This window comes from Taurulus bubalis (assembly GCF_910589615.1).
Source record: "Taurulus bubalis genome assembly, chromosome: 10".
Lineage (NCBI taxonomy): Eukaryota > Metazoa > Chordata > Actinopteri > Perciformes > Cottidae > Taurulus > Taurulus bubalis.
Window position 1 is genome coordinate 11,635,280 of NC_136598.1, and position 18,097 is coordinate 11,653,376.

At 41.6% G+C, this 18,097-nt stretch overlaps 1 protein-coding gene across 1 annotated transcript; it reads left to right on the forward strand.

Annotated features, from left to right (window-relative positions):
• Positions 1-303: 303 nt before the first annotated feature.
• Positions 304-17,002, forward strand: LOC306742165 (uncharacterized protein; the record flags this gene model as incomplete). Its single annotated transcript, XM_079224506.1, has 17 exons — positions 304-474; positions 660-822; positions 906-1,055; positions 2,405-2,565; positions 2,646-2,822; positions 3,081-3,222; positions 3,299-3,486; positions 3,568-3,709; positions 3,903-4,080; positions 9,959-10,178; positions 12,365-12,527; positions 12,883-13,032; positions 14,081-14,241; positions 15,519-15,695; positions 15,938-16,079; positions 16,318-16,722; positions 16,818-17,002. 17 exons carry the CDS (start codon positions 304-306, stop codon positions 17,000-17,002), a joined length of 3,075 nt encoding a protein of 1,024 aa, XP_079080632.1.
• Between the last annotated feature and the right edge of the window lie 1,095 nt (positions 17,003-18,097).

Genomic DNA, 18,097 nt, shown 5'->3' on the forward strand with positions numbered 1-18,097 from the left:
TTTCTCCAACATCAATTTTTGGGGGACAAGAGAGGAAGAAAATGACACGCTATTGCCTGTAGAGCAAAAGTCAGATGTTCGTTTCCTTCTCTCTAGCTACCAATAAAAACAAAAAAGCAGGTGAAGTGTACTAAAGTACACAGAGTCACGTGACTCACCCATGTCCTAATGCAGCACTCCGGCCAACTCACTGTTAAAAATAAACACCCATTCAGATATAAGCGGCATTCAGAGGTGGGAAGTGAGTATAGGAGAGCTCTGCCGACCAGCAAAGAGTCTAAAAGGCGAATCGAAAGGAGAGTTATGGACTTTTCTGCGACAGTGATCCTGGCGGGGCTGATCTTAGCTCTGCTGTGGTTGTTTAGCGTCAAAAACAGCAACAAGTATCGGTTGCCCCCAGGACCCTTTGCACTTCCTCTCATAGGAAACCTGCCGCAACTGGACAGAAATGCTCCTTTTAAAAGCATTCTCAAAGTGAGAATTTATTTGGCAAAATTGACATTGATTTAATGTTGTGTAATACCGTATCCCATAATCTGAGATGTCTTTACTTTGGTCAGTCATGATTTTAGTTTTTATTGCTTGTTGACTTTTGCAAACAAAAATAGTTATATTTAAATCAGACTGTTTTATGACAAACAAATCCTCTCTTCTTGTAGTTAAGTGAAACCCATGGTCCTGTGATGACTATCCACCTCGGCAGGCAGCGGTTGATTTTTCTGGTGGGATATGACGCGGTGAAGGAAGCTCTGGTGGACCAGGCAGACGACTTCACAGGCAGAGGGCCACTGCCATTTATGATAAAAATGTCCAAGGGCTACGGTAACTTTCTTTCAATGGTTTCCGTGCATGCACGTCTCTGGCTCTAGTTGGCCAACAAGCGGTACATTACTTTTTTTGTTCAGGTTTGGGGATCAGCAACGGAGAGCGCTGGCGCCAACTGCGACGTTTCACATTGTCGACCCTGAGAGACTTTGGGATGGGACGCAAGGGGATGGAGGAGTGGATCCAGGAGGAGAGCACACACCTGAGGGCCCGCATAGAGTCATTCAAAAGTGAGTTTGCAGCTGTTGTTTTGAGAGCACACTTTCATGCAGGGTTAACAGGAAAGGGGATTATTGCACTTGTTGGTAAATGTAGTCAATTGAAACAATGCCTTCCTCAGAATGAACTAGTTCTTCCTTTGCCTCCAACTATGTCAAATGACGGTGCAGAAACAACAACACATTTAGCTTTCTTGATCAATATAGCAAAAACTGAAGAATGTACCATTTACACTGATTACACATCCACACAAATGGTGGCAGATTTTGACCAAAAAAGATTGAATCTTTTATACTGGAGAACTGAGATACACTGAGAAGAAAAGAAAACACCTTCTGCACATGACATATAGGTCTGAATATGGTGCCTTCACGAAATACACAGAACTGACGTAATGAATGAAACATTAAATAGTTGGTCAACAACAGAAAAGAGAGTGTGCACTGTTGTGCTTTGTTGGATTGCTCGGTGTGTTTATCTTTCTTGCTTCAGCTGCCCTCTTTAATCCTTATCTCTATCTGATGGCGGCTTGTGCAAAGTAAACACAGAAAATGTTACGTAACATACTACACCAGTAAAGCTTCACTGACAGCTGACAGAGATACCAAATACTGCATTTTAAACTGCATTTAAAAGCGCTATGTTCGAGCTTGGCAGCATTTTGATGCCTCTCAACAGATCTCAACATGGCAACAGCTGAGTCGCCGGCTAACGCTGCTAACAGCGCTAATAGTACAAACTATGACAAAAGAGCTTGCTGAGCTAACAGTTTACCTAAGGGGGAACCGAGGGATGTTGGTTGGTACGCTTCCTCAACGACGCTATTGGACGGGACGGCGTTTTCGTCTGTAATTGCTGCAGCCAGCAGTGCACGCTCACATGCACTTTCATGCAATAAAAGCATGCATCCAGCCCAGCTATGCAAACAAAGAATGAAAAAACTCGGATTACAAATTATGTCAATATTAGTGTGAATTTAAATAATACTTCAAATGAATGTTTTGGTATTTTATATATATATATATATATATATATATATATATATATATATATATATCAATAAATGTTAATGATTGAAGACGATTCTAACCTTAAAACGATTGTCACAGAGAAGCCATCTTTGAAACAACCATAGCTTTGCTCCGTGCGTTCAAGGCCTGTGCTTTCAAGCTAAATGCTTCAGGTATTTCAAAAAGACTGACATGGCAGAACCCAAGAAAAAAAAGATAATTTAAAGATGCAACATTTTCTCTCAGGTCACTGCTGCTGCTTTAACACTGTTTACAGGTGATTGTTAAAACGTCCAAAGTGAGCTGCAAAACCCAAGTAAAAAACGTTACGTTTCCCTCTTCTCTTCCAGCCACGCCTTTTAACCCCACGTTCTTGCTAAGCTGCACTGTATCCAACGTGATCTGCTGCTTGGTGTTTAGCGAACGCTTCGGTTACGAAGACAAGAAGTTCCTGCATCTCCTGAACATCATATCTGATATGTCAAAGTTCATAAGCAGCCCTTTTGGTCAAGTAAGCGGCTGATAGTCCATCATTTTAAAGTCTGGTTTTCACATTATCTCCTATATATAATATTTGTAATTATCCCATAGTTGTACAACATCTTTCCCTGGATCATGGAGCATCTGCCCGGACCCCAGCACGCTTGTTTTGCCAAAGGTCAGAAGTTGACAGAGTTCATCAACATGAAGATCCAAGAGCACAAAGAGACACTGGACCCCAGATCCCCGAGGGACTTTATTGACTGCTTTCTCATCCGAATCAATCAGGTGGGACATTTAGTTTTGTTCAGGGAACACAAGACCATAATGTGCATCCTTGACTTTCATCTTAAAGCTCCTGTAAAATAACTGTTCATATATGGCTGCTAAAAATGGATCACATTTCTGGAATAAAGCTGTTTAATTATTCAAACGATCCAATTCTAATGAAGCAAATGCCCAAGTGGGCTTTTGCCACCTGTTCCTTAAAATGCATTTTAAACTGTTGCTCTTCTAATGGTCCGTTTTAACACTTTGTTCTCTCAGGAAAAGGACAATCCCACGACTGAGTTCATCCATGAAAACTTGGTCTCCACAGTGTTGAACCTCTTCCTGGCAGGAACGGAAACCACCAGCTCCACCCTCATATATGCCCTCAGTGTGCTGATCAAATACCCAAACATACAGGGTAGGTAACTGAATGGAGGATACAGTCATCTTACTGAACCTGTTTTACATACAATGTCTTTTTTTGTTTTGTACAGAGAAAATGCAGAAGGAGATTGACAGTGTGATTAGACAAGGCTGTAGTCCCAGCATGGAGCACAGGAAGTCCCTCCCCTTTACAGATGCAGTTATCCATGAGGTGCAACGCTTTCTGGACATTGTCCCATTCAGCCTCCCTCGCTACGCACTCCATGACATCTCTTTTCGGGGTTTCACAATTCCCAAGGTATTGGCAATCGCAAGATATAATATTCATTCGAGAGAAAGAAAGACATTATTACACTAGCATCATGTCTTGTCTCAATAGGACACCATGATTATTCCCTTGTTGCACTCTGTGCTGAGAGAGGAAAAGCAATGGGCGACTCCCTGGTCCTTCAACCCCCAGCACTTCCTGGACCAGAATGACAACTTCAAGAAAAATCCTGCATTCCTGCCTTTTGCTGCAGGTAAAACACAGTCTTCAGCTAATAAATCATTCTTAACCCAGTATGGATCCGTGTTTTACAAAAGAGTTTGGTTCGTGAGTGGTTTGCCCATGACTAATGGTTCATTTTGTGCTAAATATCGTTCTCATTGCCCCTTCACTTTTACAAGCAGTAATATATTTCTAATGTTGTTTGTGATTGTGTCTCCTCAAAGGGAAGAGAGCCTGTGTTGGCGAGTCTCTCGCTCGTATGGAGCTTTTCATCTTCCTGGTGTCACTGCTGCAGAATTTCACCTTTTCCTGCGCCGGAGGCCCCGACAGTATAAACCTTGTTTCAGAGTACAGCAGCTTTGCCAATCTGCCTCGCAGGTACCAGATCATCGCCACACCGCGGTGAGACGAGGTGCTCCCCTCAGGTCTTCTATCATCGCTTGAAGCACCCTGAGTCACCCATACAGATACAACATAGGCTGCTTCATTGTGACGCAGCAGTGTTTACTGTCCAGGTGATGTTTGCTGGAGCAGGCAGGCCCGTCAGCATTATTATGAATCCTCATGTCTTTTGCTAGGCTTGTCTTTAATGATTTTTAATCGACTCATTGTTCCTGTGTTAATTGTGAACATGCTTTCTACTGCTATTTGAATCAGGAGAGACTTTAGAATTTAATATATTACACATAAAAATGGAGTAGTGCAAAATCTTTGGCGATTGGACTCGAGGGGTAGGGATGCTGAGGTCAGAGAAGTCATAATCCCCCAGGAGTCCAGACACTGATGGTAGTGATGCAGAAGAAACTTGCTGCAATCCGATGATGAATGAGGAGCATGACTGACTGCTGACGGGAGGTGACAATGTCACGGTTTTGGGTTGTTTCTGGTTTCCTGTTTTATTTTGAAGTCCTTGGCTGCGGTCGAATAGTCCATTTTGGTTAGGAAAAGAGCTTCAATGCTTCCTAACTATAACTATATAACCACAATTCCTTGCGGCGGCAACATTTAAAGTGACGTATCATTGGGCTGTTCTCGAGAACAGACGATCATGACCAACAAACGCAAATCATGTAAATAACCGTTGCTATAACTTGGGAATACTTTCAATAAACTATTTGCCAGCCGGGTAAACCTGCTGAAAACAGCTGAAAACTGCTATAAAGTGATCAAACTGACGTATTTGATATTCTCTCTGGTGTTGAACTGCAGCTTCAGCCCTCACTCTTTTATTTTATTTGACTTCAGTTACAGACGCTTTAATGAAAGAGTTAAACTGGACGCGCTCTTCAGTCTGAGTCATGTTTCTGATTATCATCTTTTTAATCAACTATTTTGTCACATTACAATAAAACATATCAAGTCAACACGAGTTGTGTGGTGTTTCATAAACTGTTGTCTGCATATTTTTATGATCAGATTATAATCTGCATGTAAATAAACCATAACAACATAAAGGGATATGAGACACCCATATATGACACACATCGTTTGTGGGATAACGTATTTAATTCAGCATGTTTAAAACTGAACAGTTTAGTAGCTTTCTACTCTGTGAAAAATACGTTGGTTTCACTTTCATATTTCTTCGTTCATTTCTATTCCAACTTTGTTAATCAAGTAATACTATGAACCGGGTTGTTTATGTCGTTATGACACAACCCTGTAAGAAGACGGACAAAGTATCTAAGCTGCGCTTTTTGTAGTCCATCTTCGGGAACATTGTAGTTTCACCGCTGGCTGCAGGCTGACGCAGTGGCGGTTCTACATGTAATTACGCCCCGGGCGAGACCCTCTCCGATATGAGACGTGTCAGCACTGCTCTCCATCTCACCCTCTCAGCCTCCAGAAGTGCCAGCTCCTGCTTATCGATAGTTTCCCCACTTCTTAACCTCACTGACAGTTCCTTCCATGCTTTCATGCAATTGAGGTGTTCTGGACTGGTTTCATGTGCTGTGAAGTTTGCGCTCGCATGTTTCCAATTTGCCATTCCTGAACTTGTTAAATTAATGATCCTCTTGGAAAACAATTTGCAGCAGAAGCAAAATAGGCTGTTGTTCTCCATGGAATACATCAGCCAACTTATTGCCATCTTTTCACCACAAACTAATGTCTTATTAAAATATTGGTGGTGGCACCACTCTCATTTTTATGAAAAACAAAGTTAGGTGGCAACCTACTTGGTCCTCTTCGAACCAGCTCAGTCCGAATCCTGTCAGTCAGAGGTGAGGGCCAGTTAGCAGGGGCAGTTGACAGAGGCTCATCCTCAGTGGGGGTTCAGCTCCAGGTGTTTCTATCAGACAGCATATTGGCACATTACTCAAAGCACATAGCAGTGGAACATAACACATAGGCCTAGTCAGAAATGGTCAGAAAAATAAAGATTTACATTAAATTGCAGTTGTCCAGTTGTCTTCTAGCCTGGGCATACCCCCTCCACACAAAGCACACACACACACACACACACACACACACACACACACACACACACACACACACACACACACACACACACACACACACACACACCACACACACACACACACACACACACACACAGAGACATGCAAAAACCAACCTGAAGGCTTATGCTGGGGAGAAGTAGGCCTAGAGGCAAAGAGGTCTTCATCCTCAATGTCGGATATTTGTGGAGAAGTAACTGAGGACATAGATGGTAGCTCATCCTGAAGGGTCAAGACCATTCCAGAAGAGGCCTGTGACTGTGTAGCTGATGAGGTAGATGGCTGCTCCTCATCCTGAAACAGTGAGGCTACAGCAGAGTCCTGTCTAGTGGGGGAGGTGGGTGCCTCATCCTGACCAGTGGCAGAGGATGCTCCAAAATATTTTAGAAGTGCCCCTGAAATTGACATCAAAAGACCGGAGGCTACAATATAACTCTTATACAAAACATCCATGAATTGCATATTTAAATAAACATGCTCCTTACTGCCTTACATGCTAAATATCTGTCATTAGACGCTATATTAACCTATCTTTCAGGGAGGAACAATTAGCTGCTTGGTTACTGCCTCAAATTCTATGCATGCCACACTTCAAGTTATGACTGGTAAACTATACTTTGTCACGAAATAGAGTGGTAGCAAATGGCAAATGTTCGTCTTTGAAACTGTCTACAGAAGATATGAACATTCCGTTGGCTAATTACAGGGCCCAACGTCAACCCAAAATGATGGAAATAAATAATAACTGAACTTGCAACAGTTTTGTTGCAAAGCACAATCTCATCGTGAAATTAGATCTTGTGTTTGTTGGGTTAAAACCAAATTATTGTTGTATAAACATAGGCAGTATAATAGCAGGCTAACAAACGTAAGAGTTATACCCACCCACCAATTAACATTAGCTCTTCAATCATGACATGGATACCGTAATCATACATAGAGAACATAGTGGCATTCCTTTTTCATGTTTTGCTCGTTTCTCCTCTTCTTCTTTTCTTTTTTTTTCGAAATTGGGCACCTGACAACTTTAGCCTTTTTCTGTCCATCTCTGTGCTTATTTTGCACTCGACAATCAACAAATTTCCCATCCCCCTAACACTGTCACTCATACAGAAGTTAAGACTAAACCAATTCACCTTGCCCTTGGTGACACATAATCGTTCTGTATTACCTATTTGTATTAGCCATTTCACACAATTGAGAAAAACAAAAACGTGCAGAAATTATAGGCCTGTAATTGTATTGTTATGAATGTGCGTTATTTGGAAGAAAGTCGAGGTGTGACTGACTTAAGCCCACTAATTGCATTAGAGTATTGCTCTATAGCCTACAGTGGATCCCCCCGTACCCCCCCTTGTCCGTTCCATTTGGGAGACCCAGAGGTGAACCTTTCCCCCGCGCCCCCTCCCCTGCCCCCTTCTCACACATGATCTGTAGACGACACCTTCTTAGCAAGCAGGGTCGCCTGCAGCTGCAGGGGGCGCCAATTTGCCAATTCCCCACAGAGTGATTTGATAGATAATGGAAAACCGCTTCGTGGCCCAGATGATATATATTATTTTTTTAAGTGGTCGTGCCGCCCCCCACGTGTCATGAAAAAGTGGGTTGACATCACTAACATGCGCCTGCCGTCGCGTCATAACTACGTCGCTTAGTGAAAGTGGAGTCTGATTTGCCAAACACTGCGGTTGTCTTCTCCTAACTCCTTATGAATTTGCCTTCCCATCTTTCCTTAACCCCGTAACGTTTTCCACTGAGGTTAAGGAAAAGTGCTTATGGTTAGACGTTAGTAGGTAATTATTTGACTATTCGACCGCAGCCCTTGTCTCTTGTGTCCTCTGTTTCCCTGCACTTCCTGCCCCTGTGATTGTCTGGGCCGTTCCTGATTGTTTCCGACTGTGTCTAATCACCTGCACCTTCCCTGTGTATTTAAACCCTGTTTGTCTCTTGCCACAGTGTCGGATCATTAGTTTTTTAAGTTTGTGGTTTAGAATGCTGTTTGGATTCCTGTTTATCTCTGCCTTGATCCCTGTAGTGAGTTCAGTTCGAGAATAAAGTTACTTTTGCACCGTTATCAACATTTGAGTCCTCTCTCTCTCGGAAGCCACCCTGTGACAGACTGGGGTGGAGGGGTGGAGGAGGGCCGCATCTGATTGTGCTGCAATAACAACTAACAGCAGCAGAGAGGAGAACATTTTAAAAGTTTGACAGCTACGATGTGATTGGCTGAAGGAAACTGTGTAGAACCTGGTTTATTATTTTAAAGTCACCCACAATCAGAGTAATCAGAGAGAAAGATTTTGAATGAAAAGGAGTGTAAAGACAGTTTTCCTGACTGAACTTAAGCTTTATTAATATGTATTGCTACATTACTACTATGAAAGTACCTAAATATGTATACATACAAATGGCAATAAATCACTTCCTGCTGTGAAAGAACCAACAAGGAAATGTACTCACTTATCAACGAGTTGGAAGAAAACATATATGACTGGGTTTTATTTAACATATTTAATTTAATTTTTGCATTTTTACAATATATCAGAAAAAAATCATAACAGAGAAAAACAAAAGTCCTTAGAAATCTGAACATTTTCATTTTGTTGACATATTAGAGTCAAAGGTTTTTACAGAGGGAATTGCAAAAAAAAATTGCCTTTTTTTCACCAACGCTTTGTAAATCAGGCTAAGAATGACACATGAACAAACCCCTCAGTAAAAACATTCAGAATATAGATAGGAATGGAATTGGAAAGTTTGGTGTATGCAAGTGCAACTGAAGTTACCCTCTCGGCGTCCCTCCAGGACTTGTTCGCTTCCAGGACCCTGAAGCGAGCAAGAAAGATTGTAGCTGACCCCTCTCACCCTGGACACAAACTGTTTGTGTCCCTTCCATCTGGCAGGAGGCTGCGGTCCACAAGGACCAAGACCTCACGCCACACTAACAGTTTTTTCCCGTCGGCAGCCGGGCTCATGAACACCCACTGACTGACTCTGTCAGCCCCAGGACAGCTTCAAACCGGTCACCCACCTGCACATCCCCCTCATACTTAAATACACATGTCCCTTTAACATTTAACATACATTACACTTTAACACACACATACAGTACCCTTGTTTACAGTACTGCTATATGTTTGTCTGTGCACTATGTTGATTGTTGTTGGTTGTTGTTTTTCTAATGTATGTACCACCCGCCAAGACAAAGTCTTCGTATGTGTAACATACCTAGCAAATAAATGGTTCTCATTCTGATCTGAGTAAAAACCTTCAGAATATAGATAGGAATGAAATTGGAAAGTTTGGTGTATTGTTTGGATATTTTATTTCTACTAGTCTAAAGGAAGACATGTTATAGATGCAAAATAGCCCAACATCTTTAAATCGACCTGTGCTTGTATATCTTACCGTGATTGTGCATCACTATTGTTATTGTATATACATTTAATTTAACATTTTTCTCAACAAAAAAAACAACGACATATACATGCCAAGTCGTCAAACAGACTCTATATGGTGGGAACAAACTGTTTAAAAACTGACATATTTTGATTAAATAGAGCAATACAAAATTATTTGTTTGTCTTTTAAATCTATTGTGATGGAGATCATTCGCCAAATTGAATGCCTCGTGTTTTTATGTCAGTATGCTACCCATGATCTTGGCCTGATCCGACTCGGACGAGATCGGACCGTGCGCTTACTCATGGAACGTTAGTTACACCACGTAACCTCTGTTTCTCTTCCTGCTTCCGCCAATCAACAGAAATCTCGGCAAAAGTTTGGGCTGTATGTTGCACAGTCAGTCGATCGCTTTAAAGAGGACGGCCCTTTAGTTTAGTGCACAGCAGAGCACAGAGTATCAGCGTTATGGAGTTGTCCGTCACGTTGCTTTTAGCGGGGCTCATCACTGCTTTACTCTGGTTGTTCAGGCTGAGGACCCGCAGACAGGAGTGTTTACCTCCAGGACCGTCCGCTCTGCCGATCATAGGAAACCTGCTCCAGCTGGACAAAAGCGCTCCGTTCAAGACTATGCTGAAGGTGAGGATGAGAGGCCGACAACTTGTTAGGTCCCCAGTCTACGAGTATATACATAAAGAGGGTCCCTGTCTCCATGAACTACTTTTACATTTGATATACTTTTATTTCCATAGCTGAGCTTTTTTGTTTGTTTTGTTCATGCGCTCGATTTATTCCAAAGTACAAGGTTACAAGTTACTGATTCCCATTGTTCAACATGGTTGTTCAACCAAATGTAGTTTGTAGTCCTCTTTTGCTACATAAGAGAAGAAAACTATATATGCTTATTGTATATAAACAATATATACAAACAAATATATATATACAAATAAATAACATAATCCTTTATTAGTCTCGCAGTGGGGAAATTGCAGGATTACAGCAGCATTGCACACAAGAGAGACACATAGTGAGAAAAAAAATCAAGTAATATAAATAACAGTAAACAGTAAAGAAGAAGAACACAGTACCAATTTTAAATTAAATATACAGACAGAATAAAAAGTATATAAAAGTACTTAAATGTATTTATATTACACCAGATGAGTGCAATCAAAGTGTCCAAAGTGATTAAAGTGAAGTGTTAGTGGTCTACTGAGAGCTCAGGTTATTGTGCAGCCTGACAGCAGCAGGAAGAAAGGACTTGCGGTACCTCTCCCTCAGACACCGGGAGTGAATCAGCCGGTGGCTGAAGGAGCTGTGCAGGGCTACCAGAGTGTCCTGCATGGGGTGGGAGGTGTGGTTTATCAGGGATGAGAGTTTAGCCATTATCCTCCTGTCTCCCACCACCTCCACGATATCCAGAGGACACCCCAGCACACTGCTGGCCTTCCTCACCAGCTTGTTTAGTCTCCTCCTGTCAGCTGCCGTGATGCTGCTGCTCCAGAAGACCACTCCATAGTAGATGACTGATGCCACCACAGAGTCAAAGAAGGTCTTCAGGAGTGCTCCCTGCACCCCAAAAGACCTCAGTCTCCTCAACAGAAAGAGTCTGATCTGTCCCTTTTTTATAAAGTGTGTGTGCATGGTCAGGCCAGTCCAGTTTGTTGTTCAAGTGAACGCCCAGGTACTTATAAGACTTCACAATCTCAATGTCCAGTCCCTGTATGCTCACTGATACCGGAGGAGAGCGTTTACCCCGGCGGAAGTCCACCACCATCCTAGAAAGTCCTGGTTCAGTTCTGTGTACTCCCTGTCATCATCGGTGGAGATGAGGCCGACGATTGCTCAGTCGTCAGAGACCTTTTGCAGGTGGCAGTTAGCAGAGTTATGTTTAAAGTCCGAGGTGTAAATGGAGAAGAGGAATGGATCCAGAACGGTTCTTTGTGGAGCCCCCGTGCTGCAGGACACCCGATCCGTATCCGCACATACTGCGGACGGTTTGTGAGGTAGTCCAGGATCCATGCAGTGAGGTGGTGGTGCACCTCGGTCTGCTCCAGCTTGTCCCTCAGAAGCAAAGGCTGGATGGTGTTGAAGGCACTGGAGAAGTAAACAAACATGACTCTCACAGTGCTGCAGCCTGTTAGTTTAAATGTATTCAAATGTATTTTGCCGTCTCTTAATGACACTTCATGAAATTTGTTGAGTAAAGAATAATAATAAAAAAAATAAGTTGCTCAGCTGAGTGGGTGGAGCCACATTTCCTGGAAACACCCATTGTTCTTAAGACAGGTCAGCTGCCTTAAATCATATTTATGATTTTAGTTGAGTCAACTTTTTTTTCAGGAAGGGACATATTGTTGGGTTTTTGGTGCATAAACCTTCCCCATGTTTCATGATGACAATGCTTTTGTCACACTTAACATTCCACCCTCTTCGGTCTAATTCTGGAAGATTTTTTCTGATAACAAAAATAAAAAAAAGTAAATGCATATTTGATAACGTCATGAAAGTTCTGTTTATAAGGCTAACTAGCTCGATCTGGGTCACTCGCAGAGTTTAGGTTACTTTAGCTCAAAATGCTCTTCCTTGTTATTTCTATTGATTAATGCAAACCAGTAATAGTAATTATTATTTTAGTCCGTTTTCCCTGTAGTGTTTCGCTGCATAATATTTCATGCTTTAACTCTCAGTTATGGACGTAGTTTTGCGATGAAGCCCTAGGGCATCTGTTTTGTTCTCTGGAGTGCGCCGGGTATGTTTACTTTGGTTTGGTGCCTTGCGTGTCTGTACAAGACTTGAATCAATGCATGCTTATTTCTCCCCAGCTCAGTGAAAGCTATGGCCCTGTGATGACGATGTACCTGGGCCCTCAGCGTGCCGTGATCCTGGTGGGGTATGATGCTGTGACTGAGGCCCTGGTGCACCAGGCAGATGACTTTACTGGCAGAGGATCTATTCCTTTCCTTATGAGGGTTACCAGGGGCTATGGTAACATGGGAATTTTGTCATGATATGCAACTATGTTTACATATTGTTTACATACTGCTATGTACAACATTTTGTGTCCTTAACATCAGGCAGCAATCCTTGTGTCGCTGATTTCGTTCGGCCAAAAGATTTCAATCTCTGTTCTCTTAAACTAACCACTAACAATAATGTTTTCAGTGGCTTTTGTGCGTCCATTTGTTATAATTACATTTGTTATGTTCCCAGTTTGATAGGGTTTCAGTCCGCTGTAAGAAGCGATTCTACTTTTAAGTTTCTTTCATATATTATAGCTTGTGATTTATAGCTTGTGACTCATTGTGAGGTTCTTCCAACTACCGTTTCTGCATCTTCAAAGGTTTGACGACCAGTAACGGAGAGCGCTGGCGGCAGTTGCGGCGTTTCACCCTGACGACCCTGCGAGACTTCGGGATGGGACGCAAGGGGATGGAGGAGTGGATCCAGGAGGAGAGCACACACCTGGTGGCCCGCATAGATGACACCAAAGGTATGCATGGGCTTTTGTATGTTTGCCCTGGTTGTGTATTTATCCATGTGCTGTATGTTTCTGGACTTTAACGACATAATCCTGACTTGTATGCGCTCCCTGCTGTCACTGCCAAAAATGTACTTTGAATGAAGACTGAGCAAACGAGGGACAGAATAGTCCAAGTGGTGCATAACAGTCAGGCTGAACGTTTTCTGAGCACCAGAGAAGCTCACAATTATTATTTTTTAAGTCCAAGTCGAGTCTCAAGTATCTTCTGGTTGTAATGAACGTTGTATGATCTGCTGGATGCCATCTGGTCTGCTTAGAAACACGCCACAGCTATACCTAAGGAATTCAAAGCATGCAGGCCACTGTTAACTCCCTTCTATTAATTATTTGGTATATGATCACTTTAAACGGGCTATTGCAATCTGAAAAAAAGAACACACAATGCAAACTTTCCTTTTCAGTAAAACATTGTATTTTGCCTCCAAAAAACAGACAAATGTTACCCGGGATAATAGGAAAATATTGCTGACGTTATTAGGCATGCAATAAAAACCTCCTTATATCCATTATTTTTAACCGCTTATCCTGTTCAGGGTCGCGGGGGCCCTGGATCCGATCCCAGCTGATATTGGGCAAAGGCAGGGTTCACCCTGGACAGGTCGCCAGAATATCTCAGGGCACATATGGAGACGCACTCACATTCACATCTACGGGTCATTTAGAGCCTCCAATTAACCTAAACTGCATGTCTTTGGACTGTGGGAGGAAGCCGGAGACTCCGTAGGGAACCCACACTGACACGGGGAGAACATGCAAGCTCTACACAGAAGGCCCGTCAAACCTGGGGCCCCCTTGTTCTGTAAATGCTAGCAACCCCACCACCATAACCCATTTTTTTTCTTCAATAACCGTTACGGTACACCTATATTGTATAATTACACTGGGTCTCCAACTAATGAGCGACTTTTGATCAGCACATTTCTCTAGCCTCTCAAACTCAGAGATGCTCATAACTCCAAGTCCCCAGCTCTGTTTTTTGTTTTGTTTGTTCCTCCAGCCAAACCTTTCGATCCCACCTACTTCATGAGCTGCACCGTGTCCAACGTGATCTGCTGTTTGGTGTTCGGCCAACGCTTTAGCTACGACGACCAGCACTTCCTCTCCCTCCTGCAGACCATCACGGAGACCCTGAAGTTTGGCAGCAGTCCCTTTGGTCAGGTAAGTGACTGACTGCTACAGTTAGTAAATGTGTTTGGTGTACGTTAAAGTGGCGATGTTGGTAGCACTTTATAATAAGTACACACTATTTAGCATTAGTAAAGCATGAATAAACACTTAATTCATCATTTATAAAGCATTATTCCAACATGAATACTCATTAGTAACTTATTAGTATGCAGTTCAAAAACACAGTTTAAATGTTTAATTCTTGATTAATAAACTTGACTATTATGCATTTCATTATTGGGTTTTCATATTAGTAGTAAGTATTAAGGATGATTAATAAGATAATTTATAAAGTGTTAGTAAATGATAAAGTGTTAGTAAATATTGTAAAGCATAGATAGTCTTTACTTTAGATGAGGTCACAGAATATACTTAACTAATACTTAACTAACGAGCAATAACTACTGAATTAATCATGACATTTATTAATGCTTTGTAAGGCATAAATAGTCCTCACTTTAGATGATGTCATAGAATATACTTAACTAATACTTAACTAACGAGTAGTAACTACTGAATTAATCATGACGTGTATTAATGCTTTTTAAAGCAGAGATAGTCCTCACTTTAGATGAGGTCACAGAACATACTTAACTAAAGAGTAGTAACTACCTGAATTAATCATGAATTGCAGTATCAAAACACATTTATAAAGTGCATATCTAAATCATTATATGTAAATGCAGAATAAATGACATTTCAATCTTTTTTTTAATCATTTAACACTTTCTAAATTATCTTATTAATCATCTATAAGTCCTTAATAATTCCTTTACAAATGGGGAATTCATCATTTATGAAGTATGAAAACACAATCATGAAACGCATAATAGTCAAGCGTATTAATCAAGAAGGAAACATGTATAACTGTGTTTATGAATTGCATACTAATGAGTTACTAATGAGTATTCATCTTGGAATAATGCTTTATAAATTATGAATTAGTGCTACCAACATCGCCACTTGAACGTACACTAAACATAATTTACTAACTGCTGCAGTTTAATTTGTGTGTGTTTTTTTGGTTTGCAGTCTCTTGGTCACGGTGTGTGTTTTTGTTTTTTTAAATTGTGTTTTTTTTAAGTTGTGTTTATGAATTGGATTTGTTCATTCCCCCCTGCAAAAGTTCACGAAGTTGTGTAAAGTACAAGTATATTTCCTAAGGTTTAGAAACTTTAGAAACTTCCATGTGGATTATATATTTTCAGTTTGTTAGATTCAGGCTGGTTGTAAAACGCGTCATTTATAGGATTTCTCTCCCATTGCAGCTGTACAACATCTTCCCTCGGTTGATGGAGTGGCTGCCGGGTCGACAGCACAAAGTTTTCGCCAAACTTGAAGAGCTTAGAGAGTTCATAATCAAAAAGATCCAGGAGCACCAGGACAGGCTGGACCCCGGCTCACCCAGAGACTACATCGACTGCTTCCTCACTCGACTCACTCAGGTCTGACTCAACGCGATTCATCAAGCAGAATAATGTGAACAGAGTATTGTTTCATTTACCGTGGACATGTTAAGCAATGCTCATAGTCCCTGTAATAACAGATGGTTCTGCAAATACTGCGCACCATAGACCGCTAGGTGCACGGCTCCCTCCAGTGCACCTGAACACCCCGAATCGTGATCCTGCAGCCGGTTGTATTGTCGTCAGTAACAAAAGGGCTCTTGTTTCTTTCTTTTTTTTAGGAAAAACATATTCCCACGAGCGAGTTTCACCATGACAACCTGGTGTCAACGTTGCTGAATCTATTCCTGGCAGGAACCGAAACCACCAGCTCCACTCTCAGATTTTCACTCAGTGTGCTGATCAAGTGCCCCAAAATCCAGGGTAGGTCCCAGGAACGCACGCAAACTGGGGGCAGATTCTACTAGTCCAGTGACTTTTACATGTAACATTTTATTTAAATACTTGTCTACTTTACAAGATCGTTACCATGTAATGCTGATGAAACTGAGCATTTTGAACCTCCTCTGCTGCTCCGTTCATTGTACTCCATTTGCTCATGAATGAATCGACTAACTGTTTCAGCAGCGGTTAAATATCTGTGTCTCCCCTCATTCCGAAGAGAATATGCAGCAAGAGATCGACACTGTGATTGGACAGCAGCGTTGTCCTTACATGGCGGACAGGAAGTCCCTCCCCTTTACAGACGCAGTCCTCCATGAAATTCAGCGTCTCATGGACATCGTCCCCATGAACATCCCCCACTACGCCCTCCAGGACATCTCGTTCAGGGGTTACACAATTCCCAAGGTATCCCAGTGTCGTCGCTTAAAAGTTTTCTTACATTTTCCAGATGTTATAAAAACTAATGTTTCTTCTCAACAGGATACGATCATTATCCCCTTGTTGCACTCTGTGTTGAGAGAGGAGAAACAGTGGGAGACCCCTTGGTCCTTCAACCCGCAGCACTTCCTGGACCAGAAAGGCAACTTTAAGAAGAACCAAGCATTCCTGCCATTCTCTGCAGGTAAATGACCTGCTCGCTAAACAGATTTCCAAAGCTCTGAAACTATTGCCCTGCAATCATCTTTTGTTTATCTCATATTCTCATTTGTTTCCCAGGAAAGAGAGCTTGTGTTGGAGAGTCCCTGGCTCGCATGGAGCTCTTCCTCTTCCTGGTGTCACTCCTGCAGCGCTTCACATTTTCTTGCCCCGGAGGACCCGACAGTGTAGATCTCAGCCCCGAGTACAGCAGCTTTGCCAACCTGCCTCGCAGGTACGAGATCATCGCGACACCTCGGCGGTGATGCTATTTTGATATGAATCTGCCAGCTGGTAAATGCGCTCTTCAGTGGTCGTTAGATTGAGCTCCCACTACACACAGATCGGTAAAAGTGGTCCCGATTTTTTTTTTCTTTCTTTTTCTGTAATGATAATTTCCTGGATTCTTTCCAAGAAATAATTTAAAGGGTGACATTTAAGACGGCGCCTTGTGGAACGAGTTCATTAAATCTATACGTACCTCACCTGTCAGTATGTCCAGTGCCTGTATCGTCGTGTTAGTATATTACTCAAATTACTCAAATTATTATTATTATCTTTGTCATCTCAAGATTCTCCATTAATAATCTCAAATGCTTTAGGTTCAACCGCGGGTTAAAGCTTTTACTAAATGTTAAAAAGTAAAAGGTATACCAAAGTTTTCAAAAAGGCTGCTTCACTATAATGTCACAATGGTGTTTCTCTTTTGTTGGACCATCTTTTGCCGTCAGAATACACAGTGCACATAAAGGTTATAATAATGTAAAATGATGCAGAGGAGCCGATTAAAACCTTGATTGTGTTATATATATATATATATATATATATATATATATATATATATATATATATATATAAACTACCTGTTAATACATAGATACATTAACACTGGCTTTTTGTGTAGTTGTTCTGTCATAGCACCCTTCAAACAGGAACAAGCTGGAGCATCATACTGGAGTTTCATGCGTTTTCCCCGTCTTGTAAACGGTTGCGTTCACAGATGCACTCAACTCACACCACTTTGATGCAGTAAAGTCCACTTTGCACTTCTGTTAACAATAGTTAACAGCCAATGTCACATCTTGATCTTCCAAACAGCTTCTTCTATTGGTTCAAAGTATAATGTAATGTATGAATCGCACGTTTACATTTTTTTTTTTTTTTACGAATTGATCTGAAACAAATACTGAATGTTTTGTCTAAATTCCATCAATCATCTGGAGGCCAACTGGAGGGCTGTCAGTGTGTTGATGCTTGTTCCACTGTGGGCGCAACAGTAATTAGTGGGATTGTTGTCAACACTGAGGCTCTGATCACTGTAATGGCAGGTTTTTATTAAACCTCGATAAGACCCAGGAACT